Source organism: Microcebus murinus, chromosome 6 (assembly GCF_040939455.1).
Source record: "Microcebus murinus isolate Inina chromosome 6, M.murinus_Inina_mat1.0, whole genome shotgun sequence".
NCBI lineage: Eukaryota > Metazoa > Chordata > Mammalia > Primates > Cheirogaleidae > Microcebus > Microcebus murinus.
Window position 1 is genome coordinate 51,445,409 of NC_134109.1, and position 13,716 is coordinate 51,459,124.

The window sequence follows — 13,716 nt, forward strand, 5'->3', positions numbered from 1 at the left end:
CCCTTCTAGTACTCTTTCCTACCCCTGACCATCAATGCTCTGACCCCACTAAGACAGCCTTCAGTCTATCAACTCTTTCGTGTTCTCATTTCCCTCTTTACCCTATAGATTCCATGGTTTGTTATTATAACCATTACAGGTTATAACTCTCAACCCTCTTCATTTCATTTTCCCCCATCTTCTGCTTCCCTTTTGTCTTCTGCAAAATGCTAATCCTGGCTAAATTTAACTCTTCTTTTGCTACATGACTGTACCTGAGAACTAAAGGTAGCTGAAGCAAAACACACAACCGTGCTGATTAGTCTTATTTTAAATTTGACAACAAACATTAAGTGGGCTCTCAGTATTGCCCACTTGTCCTAGAGCATTTCACTTGTCAATCCATTCTCTGACTTTCCTAGAAGAGTACATCACTCCTTTTCTAAAACCCCCAACCTTCTCCCTTGTACTCATTCTGAATTCATTGAGAACCTCATAATCTCATCACCAAATCTACCAATCTACCTGTTGCTATGTCCACGTACTCTGCTTTTCTTCCTGTTTAAATGGATGAATAATTTATGCTCATTTTCAGGGCCTATTCATTTCCTCTTACCACCTAAAGGACAATGCCCCTGAAATTATCCTTTCAATATTTTCCTCTCTTCTTGATCATTCTCATTACCATATAAACATGCTGAAACATAGGTTGCATTTTAAAAAAATGTAAACAAAAGCCCACCTTTCCTGTATCACCTATCAACTTCAGCTACTATCCCATTTTTGTTTCCCTTTATAGTAAAACATCTTGAAAGAGGTATATATTATCCATGGTTTTAATTCCTTCTCCATCCATTCCTTCTTGAACATGTTTTATTTTGGACATCCATATCCACTACTCTGTGAAAATTGCCCTTTCCAAGTTTACCAATCATCTCTGATCACCAGATCCGACGATTGATTTTTACTCCTTATTCTCAGTCAGTCATGAGGTTTTTGACACAGTGAATCAAAGTGTCTTAAAATGTATTATGATCACTTCTTGGCCTTATGGCTAAGAACAAGTATAGTATCTGATCTTATCAGTTTAAAAAGGTGTTATGCTTTTTCTTTTGGATTCCAGGGTATCTCTCTCCTGATTTTCTGCTATATCACTAGACATCTTCTCAGTCCCCTTTGTTGCTTCCTTTTCCTGTCTTCAGTATCAGTTCTATAAATGTTGGAATTCCTCCATATCAGTCCTAGAAATGTTTGTCTACCTACACACACCCTCTAGACTGTATTTCTAGTGCTAATGCTTTAAATTCCATCTCTGTGCTGATAGCTCCCAAATATGTATTTCTAGCCCAGAACATTTTCCTAAACTCCACACTCATGTATAATTGTCTATACAACTTTTCTGTTTTATCTTGAAATATTAAGGGGGCACCAATTTTTTTAATTACATGGATACATTTTATAATGCTTATGTTGGGGCTTTTGGTGTACCCATCGCTGGAATAGTGTTCATTGTACCTGATAGGTAAGTTTTTAGCCCTCTTCCAGATTTCCAACGACCTTTACATCTTCAACATTTATAGATATCTCAAATTTAATGTGTCTAAAACCAAATTCTTGGTTTCTTCATCATAAACTATCTCCATTGTCCTGTATTGATATATAGTAATACCATGCCCTCAGGTACTTACGCAAAAATTTTAGATTCATCTTGGACTCTTGTTTTTCTCTCATACTCCATATCAAAACCATGAAGAAATCCTGTTGGCTCTACTGTCCTGAATCTGCCCACTTCTCACTGCTCAAATACACCTCCTAGTCCAGTGATTATTGCAGTAGCCTAATAGTCTCCCTGCTTCCACTATTGCCTTCTTCCTCTTCAGTCTGTTTTCCAAACAGGATCTTAATCTTTTCACTCTCCTACTTAGAATTCTCCAGTAACTTCCCATCTTAGTAGAAAACACTAAGAGGGCTTTACATAATTAATTCTGGAGATCTCCAACCTTACCTCTTATTCTTTCTCGCTTACTGCTTTCAAATTGCTGTGCCTTCCATGCTACCTACTTATACACTTGTTCTTTCTGCTTGGAATAATCTTCACACAAACATCCACGTGGCGTATCCCTCATTTTGTCAGTTCTCTGTTCCAAGACTTTCCCTAGCTATGTTATCTAAAAATGCACCACATTTATCTAATGACTTATTTTTTATAGTAATTGTCACCACTGACATTTTAATATTTTTTTGTTTGGATACCACCATCCTGCTTACTTCCATACCCCTCCCCTAATACCCAAGAATACTTGCTCTAAGAGGGTAGCCATTTTGTTTCTCACTGAATCCTCACTGCTTAAAACTGTGTGGAACTCAACAAATATTTATTGAATGAATAATGAATGAACGTTTTTGACACCTTATATAAGCAGTATTATTATCTCCAAGATCTGACTGAAGCTTTGATATATCTCAGGTAGTTGCAAACATGGGAGTAGGAACAAAAAAAGGAATGATACTACCCCTTCCCCAAGTCCTATTTATAATTTTTTTGAATGAGTATAATTGAAAAGTGCAATAACACCCTCCCATTTTAATGTATTTTTCCGACTCAGTATAAAACTACCACTGGAGAATTTGTCTGTATGTATTAATATAAATGTACAATTTCATATATAAAGTAAATGGCTCAAATTATTCTATGGATTTTGGCTTTTTCTCATCAGAAATAGTTCAATGTTAAATTGTTACAATGAAATATAAATGATTTCTTTGCACAAATGTGCATAGAATTTTTTCAGTAAAAATGAGACTTTGTACTAAAATAAAGAATTCTCTAAGCTTTTCAGATGTTTGCTTTGGAATAGAATGCTATTAAATGTAGGTTACCAGCAGTCACCTTTATAGTCTATAGAAAATTAAAATGCAACTCTAAATCAACTTTACCAAAAAAAAAAAATTCTAATATTTTAGGGACAAGAGTGATGGTATATAGGAGTTTTACTTATTGCTATTTAGAATAGAATGTGATTCCTATATAGATGGACACTAAGGAATCAATTGGATTACTTAGATGAGTTTTTTCTTTTAATGTAAGTTAATTTTGCAATGCTTATGCTGCAGGTAATACAGGAAGTATGTTCTTTGCTTTGTGCTTGATTAGGTAGTCCAGCTGCAGGAATGGATAATTAAAATCATCAATGATAATACAGCTATATGTGTAGAAGGAAAATTGATGTAAGTATAACATTTCAATATTCTTTTAATAAAACTTAAGAGGATAGTTGTGTGTAAGAGTTTGAAAGGTGATGCATGAGAAATAGCATCTTCCTACAAAACAAAAATTTCCTAACGAGGTTATGAACTGAAGGCAAAAAAATAAAACGACTCTGCAGGTCCTAACCATGTTGATTGTTACCAGCTTTCTTGTTTTTGCCTGTTTACTCAAGTTATTTTTAAAATAATGACAGCTCAAATTTGTATAGTGCATTATTTTTTTCTAATGTGCTAATAGGTGCTAAGTGGACTGGTATTATTTGCTTAATTATATTACTTAATATTACATGCATTTTAGTTCAGATTTTCACATCTAAATTGGGACAACCCGGTATAAATTACTGATCCAGAAAAGGAATCAAAATTACTTCAGACTTTGCCATACAGCTACATATTAAGTAATCATTGGCACTTTCTGGTTCTCCCTAAAACGAGAGCACCATTATGTAAGTGGGCTTTGCCTAATTCTGCTACTCTATTATAGCACCATTTCCCATTCTTCAAGACCAGTTTCTTAGTGCTAAAAAAATTTGTAAGAAAAGGTTATAACAAAACAATATAAGATATCACTATTTGAGGTACTTATATGGAAGTTTATAAATTGAGTATATAAAATTTATGTTATCCCCTCTATATCTGTCTGCCTTGAGCCCATTTCCTTAATGTGTAAGATGCAGCCTTGATTGCCTTTGTTGGAATGCTGCTTTTGTTTGCTGCTGCCTTTGTTTGCTGCTGCTTACTACCTCTTTCAGTCTCAATTTCTTCATCTGTACAATGTGGATAGTTTTATTACATAGCTTGTTAGTTAAATTGAGGATTAAATGTAAAACTAGAGAACAGTGCTTTTAGAGTGTTATTTAAATGTTTGTTATTATTTAATGTTTTATCATTTAAAATAAAGCAAAAAAAGAATGGAAGAGAAGTGATACCATGTTAAGGTATAATGTATGAGTTTAATCCCATTTGACCAAATTAAAGGAACTTAACTTCCTTATTTATCATACTTGTAATTATTATATTTATTCTTAATAGTTATGAATAGGAGAATGTTCAACATTTAATGCATCTTTATATTTTGTTCTTTCTATTTTATATTTATTCTTAGCTTTGTTTAAAGAAATATGAAGAATAGATTTATGGGTCAGTGATTGAATACTATAGTTTGTTTTTTCCCAACTGGTACCTCTTTTTGGTACTTTCCAAAATGAAAAGTAAACACATTTGTCTGTGTAGTGAGGGTAAAAAAACACAAGATTAAATGGTTCCAATCTACATTTCTGCACAGAGGCTAATATATATAGTACAGATCCTGAGGGAGAGGGACAGAGAAATCATTCTTTGGAAGCTTAGCATCAAGTAAGCTGAAGTTGCAAGTATTGCCAGCACCAGATATTTAGAGAAGGCCTCTTCTTCCTTGCTAATAATATATTTTATGGTAGGGACATGGTTTGGCCACAGTACAGTTTCTTAGCACATAGGAGAATCACATTAGCCAAGCACTTGAGTTCTGCTGCATTGTTTGGTCCCCAGATGTTTTGTAATTAGATTAACAATATTGTTAGTGTTGCTGTAGCTGGAGTGCAAAATTATTACTTTCTGTTATAACTTTGTATATACATGTACATTGTGACTACTGGTAAAATGTGAATATTTCAGCCTTAATGAAGTTTTTTTGGTTTTGTTTTGTTTTTGTTTTTGCCTAGAGACATCACTAACATATATTGGCATAGTAATGTAATCATAGAACGGATTGAGCACAACAAAGTTAGGACTATAACAGGCAACATTTATATACTAAAAGGAATGATAGACCAGATTTCCATGAAAGAAGAAGGTAAATGACTGTCATTAATTGATAAATTATTTTTATAAGCAAAGCAATTAATCATGTTTCTAATAGTGATATATGTTTTATACTTTTTAATTAGGTATTTTAGAATTAGGAATAAATCAACCCTAAAATTAAAACAGAATTGATCACATTATATAAAACTTGTATAGAATTGCTCTTTTTTCTGATTTAATCACTTATTGACAATTTAAATAAGTTCAGTGATTTAAAAAAATTCAAGTTAAATACTCTTTATAAGGAATGCTTTATAAGAATATAATTTAATCCCCTGATTCCTCTCTTTGTTGAATTTGGCATAATCTCAGTCCTGGTATAATCTAATTTTCTACCTATGCCTTGCACACAGCTGAATGTAGCTGGAGAAAAACACACCCAAGTAATCTACTTTAAATTTTATGATTACTAGCAATAAATTATAGTCCCTTAGTGGTCCCTTGGTGCTGCTTGGCATCCTACCTTATTCCCTTAATCATTCATTTTCTTATCCTCCCTGATGACCATTTCATATATTTGGAAATGTCTAATACCTCTTCCTTTACCCTCCAAAATGGGAGAGCAGGGGAAAGAGGGATGCATCTGAGCAATAGGAACAATCAGAAGAGTTTCTCTACCACATCTACTTACCTACTTACATATGTGCCTGCTATTATTATGGATGAACTATTCATGTTCCTGTCTATGTCAGCCTCTCCATTTATACACTAGCTCCCATTTCCTTCTTTTACTCAAGGACATCGTTCCAGTAATTCTCCTTTCTCCTGTTTTAGAAGAAACCCCTCTTTTAACCATACTTCTTCTTTCAGCCACTATTGCTCTCATTTACAACAAAACAACTCAGGTGATTTGTCTATACTTCTTAATACTATTGCATATCTAGTTTCTCTTAAATTATTTGCCAATTTTTCTTGAACTCTCTTTAAGCATGCCTTAACCCACAATTCTTAACCAAAACAACCCATATTAAAGCCACCAATGGCCTCCATATTGCTAAATCTAGTATACACTTAACAGAGTTAATCACACTTACCTCCCTGAAATATTTTATTTGGCTTTTTTTTTTTTTTTGAGACAGAGTCTCGCTTTGTTGCCCAGGCTAGAGTGAGTGCCGTGGCGTCAGCCTCGCTCACAGCAACCTCAAACTCCTGGGCTCAAATGATCCTCCTGCCTCAGCCTCCCGAGTAGCTGGGACTACAGGCATGTGCCACCATGCCCGGCTAATTTTTTATATATATATATTAGTTGGCCAATTAATTTCTTTCTATTTTTATAGTAGAGACGGGGTCTCGCTCTTGTTCAGGCTGGTTTCGAACTCCTGACCTCGAGCAATCCGCCCGCCTCGGCCTCCCAGAGAGCTAGGTTTATTTGGCTTTTGAATACCATATTCCAATTTTCATGTTGCCTCACTGCCTAGCCTGTTTCTTCTTAGTTTCTTTGTGTATTTCTCTTTTTTGCCTCTAAATAATGGGGTAGCTTGGGGCTCTTTCTATACTCAGTGCTGTGCTGATTTCTTTTAGTCTTTAAATATCATCTATATAATGACAAATGTCAATTTTATATCCCAAACCAAAACCTCTTTCTTAAGTACCCAACTCATTTTCCATGTGCCCATATAATGTTTCCACTAGTATGTGTATAGGCATCTCAAACTTGATATGTCTAAAACCTGATCTTCTCCCTTAAATTTGCTTAGCCTATAGTTTTTCCCATCTTTTCAAGCATCCAGTGGCTGACCAAAATTCTGGAAGGCATCCTTAAATCCTCAGTTTCTCTCACACCCACATCTAGTGTGTCAGTACATCCCACTGGCATATTTCCAAAATATATCTAAAACCTAGACCTCTCCTGCATCGTTGTGGTCCAGACTACCCTCATCTTTTGTCTGGATGGTTACAGCGACCTCCTGACCGGTCTCATTCTTTCTTCTCTTGCTCTTCCACAAACTCTTTTCAAAATAACAGCTTCTATGATCCTATTAAAGTAAGTCAGATCTATAACTCCTCTTCTTGAAATCATTCCATTGCTTTCCATCCCAAAGTAAATAGCCAGGTCCATAAAATGACCCCAAGGCTTTATATTATAATTTTCCATGCTCCCCCACTGATTCTGTTATTGATCTGAGTAGGCTCCTAGTACTAACTCCTCCTCATCCCACTTCAACTGCACTAGTCTCCTTATTGTTTCACAAACAGACCAAATATACTCTTGCTTTGTAGCCTTTCACCTTAGTCCCTCTGCTTCTGATATTCTAACCCCATATTGCTACTTGGCTCACTCCCTCATGTCCTTTAGGACTTTGCTCAAATGTCGCTATTTCAGTGAGAACTTCCCTGGCTGCCCTTTTTAAATTGCTCTTCATCCCTCTACTCCCCCATGAACATACTGGTATTCCTATCCATTTTCCCTGCATAACTGCGTAGCAAACAAGACATTTTAGTTATTGGTTAGCTTTCTCTGTCACATTAGAAGGCACATTCCATGAGGGCAGGGGTTTTTGTCTGCTTTGTTAACAGCTGAATCCTGAGTGTCTGTAACAGTGCCTGGTACATAGTAAACAAAATAAGTACATATTTCTTTAATGACTTAATGAATTATTATCTCTTTAAAATTCTAGGCTTTTAAATAATTTTTTGTTTATCCTTAAATAGGATATCCGTATTATCTCATAAGAAAATTTATGTTTGGATTTCCAGAAAATTGGAAAGAGCACATTGATAGTTTTCTAGAACAATTAAGGTAAAGTGTTATTTTATAGTTTTAAGAGTCAACTTTATTGAGATATAATTTACATTTAATCAAATGTACCCATTTAGGTATTAAATTGTACATACTCATGTAGCCAATGTAACATGGTTTTAGTTTTTTGGGTTTTTTCTTTATTTGGTTTTTTGTTTGTTTTGTTTCGGAATGCCAGTTTTGAAGCCCTCTTTGGTCTTAGAAGAGTTTTAGAAGCCAAAACACTTTACTAGAATTTCTGTTACTTTGAGTATATCTAAAAGGAAAATAACACTTGACATATTTCAAGGAGTCATCTCAGTTGCCTACTCTTCAAAAGGCCTGTGTAGCTATTAAATATGAGTCTGAAGTTTTGGGTCCTTTTTCTTTCTTTTTCATTTGTTCTCTCATTAGTTACTGAGTGTCAACTCCTTAATAGACACTATGGTTAATACTGGGAAAACATAGAGAAATTTGATTAATTCTTATCCCTAATAAGCTTATAGGAGATACAGAGTTTAAAGTTAATCATAGTACAGTGTATTAATAATAAGTTATAACAGGAGCTGCCAATTTTTTTCTGTAAAAGGCTGGCAGTGAGTATTCTTGTGGGCATGTTGCTTCTATTTTACTCTTCAACTCTGCTTTTGTAGCAGAAAAGCAGCCATAGGTAGTATGTAAATGAATATGGCTATGTCAAAAAACTTCATTTACAAAAATAGGCAACTGGCAGTGGTCCTCTAGTTTCTTACAATAGCAGGTTAAGTAGGAATTATAAGAGCATAGAATAGGAAGCAGTTAGGAGGTTATGTTTGAGTCCTTTAACTTAAGACATTATGCTTAAGTTCTATGTGGGGGAGGCAGTGGAAAAAATGAAGGATTAAAAATGTAAGATTAAAGGTAGTACTCTTTGCTGAGGCAGAAAGAACTTTACTTGAGGAGCTTTTATTTGTTTATTGGTGGGACCTTTTTTTTTTTTTTGGAGAACCAATATTAGAGGGTTTTTATTGTTTTTAGAGCTGATGAAAAGAACAGAGAAAAGGCCAAACCAAAACAGAAAACTGGAAGATTTGTCCCTAACATACAAAAATCAAAGAAAAATGAAGCAGGAAAAAACCAAATAGATGTCCTCCAAAGGGCCATCACCACTTATGACCTCGATTATGATAGCTGCGGTATGTTTGATCTTCACTTCTATTGATACAGTGGTAAATTCTTACATGAGTTCTATATCATTTATTGTTTATATTATACATAGTATTATGTTCTTATACTACCCTAAAATTCAAACTTTTTCACTATTAAATGGGAAGTAAGCACTAGCAGGCTGCTCATGGTCAACATTCATCTTACTTCATTAAATATCACCTTTTAATTAATCAGAATACCAAAGAACACTGATAAAGATGATGAATGATCGATGAAGATGATCAATGATCGTTCTTTCATTTTCCAAGACCCAAAGTATTTAGTCTACCAGCCTATCCCAAACCTGTAGTAAAGACTCATGTATTTTGGTACTAAATTTCATTCCTGCTAATAGACAAAACCAGTTTTCTTTCATAGAGATAATGTCATGTTTTCTTGAATAACCATTGCTATAAAGGTAGATGGCAGAACTGTTCTTTGTCAGCTTTTTGCCAACACTATAATCTGCCTCACATGTATGAAAAATGTATGAATGTCCCTGAAAAAAATGTATAAACATTAACTTACAGCCCTTTCTAAATAATATAGATAAGTGAAAGTGACCAAAATCTGTTACATACATTTCTGCCAATTTTACCTTGATTTTACTAAGACCTTTACAAAACTTGAAAAAGTTCAGAATTGATTTTGCCAAAACATGACACCATACCAGATACAAATGTACCTTGGGCTGGGCGCAGTGGCTCATACATATAATCACAGCACTTGGGAGACTGAGGCAGGAAGATTGTTTGAGGCCAGGAGTTTTGAAACCAGCATGAGTAACATAGCAAGGCCTCATCTATACAAAAAATTTTAAAATTTAGCTGAGTGTGGTGGTGCACACCTGTAGTCCCTGCTACTCTAGAGACTGAGGCAGGAGGATCCCTTGAGCCCAGAAGTTTAAGGTTAGGATGAGCTATGATCTCTGAGCTCACTACTGCACTCCAGCCTGGGCAACAGAGCAAGACCCTGTCTCTTAAAAAAAAAGTACCTGTATCCCACTCTAACCACACTGCTTTCCTGATTTGAGCTTCCACCCTTGAAATTTTGCTTATCCTTTCTAGTACAGAGAAAGGAATAAAGTAAATATATAGCTGACTGCCCGGTCATCTGTACTTACCACTGCTCCAGTTCCTTCCTTCTCAACCCTTCCTCATTCGATCAAAAGTCATCCTGTTTCCCCCAAATAAGGCATTTTGCTTATTGTCATTGCTATACCATCTTTAGTTTCTGGAGTCCTGGTGCTGCAGCACCCACTATCTGCTTTTTTTAACTCCTAAGTAAAAAAGAATTCCTGAAAGTATATGTTACTTTTAAAACATTTGTTAGTCTTCTTTAGTCTTAGATCTTATCTCTTCATTTTGCCTCGTTTTGCTCAGAGCCATCACTTTTTAGGAATTTGAGGTGAATGTCAATATTATTGGTAAAGTATTTCCAAAAACAAGTGGCAAGTGGGGTGGAATACAAATTTAAAAGACTAAAGTTTGGTAAACTATTTTACATGCCAGCTGTATCCATTGGAAAATCACTCAACAAACATTTTTAAAGCACTTCCTCTAAACCTTGATCAATGTTAAGTATTAGGAACTTAGAGATAAATAAGACATGATGCCCCCCACCTCAGGAATCTCAGCATAGGGGCAGATATTACAGTATTTTTCTTGTGTGATGCATTAGATCTTGGTTTTAAATTATTAGACACTTCTGAAGGATACACCTCAGGGTCTTTGAGGAAAAAAGAAAAACATTAAACACTATCTGCATATCACAAAATTATTTTGAGTGGTAGTTGGTACTGTGATTGTTTTTATTCTCATTTTCATTACATTTTGTGGAAAAAACAACTAAAATAAAACTATGTCTAACATTAAATAACTATGGTTATGTAAAGGGGCCAACCCATGATAATTTACGATGATATGATTTTATTTTTGTGTTTTAATGATTTACCTGAAAGGTAGTTTTTCATATTATATTCTATAACCTGTATGTCATTATATTGCTCTTAAAGTACTTTGTCTCTGATTATTATACTTACCAGAGTATATTACAAATGGTCTATACGATTCCAGCCTCCTTCACTACATAGTAATATTCTCAAGAGTAGCTACCATTCATGTACCCTTTAAAATACAGCTCTGGGCCGGGCGCTGTGGCTCACGCCTGTAATCCTAGCTCTTGGGAGGCTGAGGCGGGCGGATTGCTCAAGGTCAGGAGTTCAAAACCAGCCTGAGCAAGAGCAAGACCCCGTCTCTACTATAAATAGAAAGAAATTAATTGGCCAACTGATATATATATATATATATATATATATAAAAGTAGCCGGGCATGGTGGCGCATGCCTGTAGTCCCAGCTACTCGGGAGGCTGAGGCAGGAGGATCGCTTGAGCCCAGGAGATTGAGGTTGCTGTGAGCTAGGCTGACGCCACGGCACTCACTCTAGCCTGGACAACAAAGTGAGACTCTGTCTCAAAAAAAAAAAAAAAAAAAAAACAAAAACAAAAAAAATACAGCTCTGGAAGAATAACAAAAATATTTTTATACTTTATATGAGTTTTTTTAACTTTTCTAGAATTTCAGTGCAATAAACATTTAGCATAATTATATACTGTATGATTTAGTTTTGCTCAAAATTTTCATTAGCATGGATTTAGTTACTACATATTAGAGTACATAGGCTAATTGAAACATAATTCTACATACATGAAGAACTATAAGAGAAACAATTACTAGCTTTCTGTTTAGTTGATGTGCAGTTAGGATGAACAGGAATTTGTATTTACAAAATGGATTAACCTTACTATTTTGTCTTTAGATATGACACAGGAGATCCAAAACAGTTATGAATAATACGGCTGTCTAACTTTTCTTTATTTTTCTTTGAAGAAAATCAAATTGATTGAAACAAAACATGGCCCTGTACAGAATGATTCTATACAAATAAAATTGCTTTACATCATAGTCAAATTATAACAAATATTTGTGACATTAGATCTTTTCAAAGTTAATTCCTTTTTTTTTTTGAGACAGAGTCTCACCTCTGTTGCCTGGGCTAGAGTGCCGTGGAGTCAGCTTAGCTCACAGCAACCTCAAACTCCTGGGCTCAAGCGATCCTCCTGCCTCAGCCTCCTGAGTAGCTGGGACTACAGGCATGCACCACCATACCCAGCTAATATTTTCTATATATATTTTTAGTTAGCCAATTAATTTCTTTCTATTTTTAGTAGAGACTGGGTCTCGCTCTTGCTCAGGCTGGTCTCGAACTCCTGACCTTGAGTGATCCTCCCGCCTCGGCCTCCCAGAGTGCTAGGATTACAGGCGTGAGCCACCATGCCCGGCCAAAGTTAATTCTTTAACGTGGAAAAAGCAGCATATCTTTTTTGTAATCATTTATTGAATTCTCCATCTTTGTACTTACAGAACAGAGGAATGATAGGCACAGTGGGTTGCCAGAAGCTACTGAATTAAATGGTTGCCATACTAATTGCCAAAATAAACCACCATTAAGGCTCCCAGATAACCAAATATATAAAACTGTTCAAAATGGAGGATATGACTTATCTAATCAGGTACACTGTTTGATTTTTTGAGGGGTGATGTACCACTGAAAAGGTTAGGGACCATATCAGAAGATAGGAGTTCTGTTTGTTAGGTATTAGCTTTCCATTAACTTTGGGAACTATAAGTAAATGTCTTGATATTAATTTTCCAAGTCTCATTGAAAAAATGCAGGCAACAAAAATTTTATTAGCTGTTACAGTAAAGGTTAAATTATATAGAAAAACACTTGAAAATCCATAAAGTGTTTAATTAATAAAGGAAAAAATGTAGGATGATGATACCCAGGTGGTACTTCTAAAGCTCAAGTTCTAGCAAATGAGTTTCAGAGCCTCCACTAATTAAATTTGTAGAACTATGAGTACCTAGAAGTTTGTATGCTTGATATACATTGTGAAGTGCTTAAGATCATGTTTAGGTAGTAATTGTTAAAATAAAACCATGTTATCTTTTTTATTTGAAGGAATTAATAGGAAAAAAAGAATTTAAAAATATGTCTTCAAAGAAACTAAAAAATTGTGAAAGAACAAATGAAAGGATAATTCAGAGTCAGAAGCAAGGTAATATATCTTTGATGGTTTCATAATCATATAATCTAGAAAGCTACTATTTTAAATGTTTTTTATATAAAAGTGATCTTATAATTTTCCTAATCTAAAACAGTAAACTATTTTAATGGTTTTAAATGTTTTGTTAGTTATTTTTACATGAGGTGATTTGCATAATAAAATAATCCATTACATTAAATACCATATGTACTTACAGGTTTGCCTCCTTTAATATCAGTACTAAATAATTTTGTATAGATCACAAAATTATATATCATTTGAAATATGCTTGTAGGAATATTTAAAAACTTGATCCTTTTATGAATTTAATATCATAATTTAATTGTATATAAGTGTATATTTTCAGAGAGATTTAATTGAAATTCTGCATACCAGTCTTTCTCCACGTGTGGAGAGTGACCCGTTCTTCTCTCTCTGGAATGTAAAAGAAAAAGAAAGAAAGAAATCTTGCATACCAAAATTTAATGAGCCTTTTCTCTAAACACTAAAATTTCATGTTGAGTTAGACCCATCAGTTTAATAACATTTTTGCTATTTTATTTTTTCTTATAAAAGAAAAGTGAAAGTGAAGAAAATTTGTAAGTGTTC

General features: G+C 34.5%; 1 protein-coding gene and 1 pseudogene across 4 annotated transcripts in view; both read left to right on the forward strand.

Moving 5' to 3' along the window:
- MIS18BP1 (MIS18 binding protein 1) overlaps positions 1–13,716 on the forward strand; it is a 52,927-nt gene that overhangs the window by 12,977 nt on the left and 26,234 nt on the right. For all 4 annotated transcript variants that reach the window (XM_012782803.3, XM_076004054.1, XM_076004052.1 and 1 more), the window contains 6 exons: positions 3,134–3,207; positions 4,950–5,080; positions 7,744–7,831; positions 8,828–8,985; positions 12,422–12,570; positions 13,023–13,119. In XM_012782803.3, the coding sequence (XP_012638257.2) occupies positions 3,134–3,207; positions 4,950–5,080; positions 7,744–7,831; positions 8,828–8,985; positions 12,422–12,570; positions 13,023–13,119 (697 nt within the window). The remainder of the gene's footprint in view (positions 1–3,133; positions 3,208–4,949; positions 5,081–7,743; positions 7,832–8,827; positions 8,986–12,421; positions 12,571–13,022; positions 13,120–13,716) is intronic.
- On the forward strand, positions 1,014–1,156 carry LOC142871581 (uncharacterized; annotated as a pseudogene).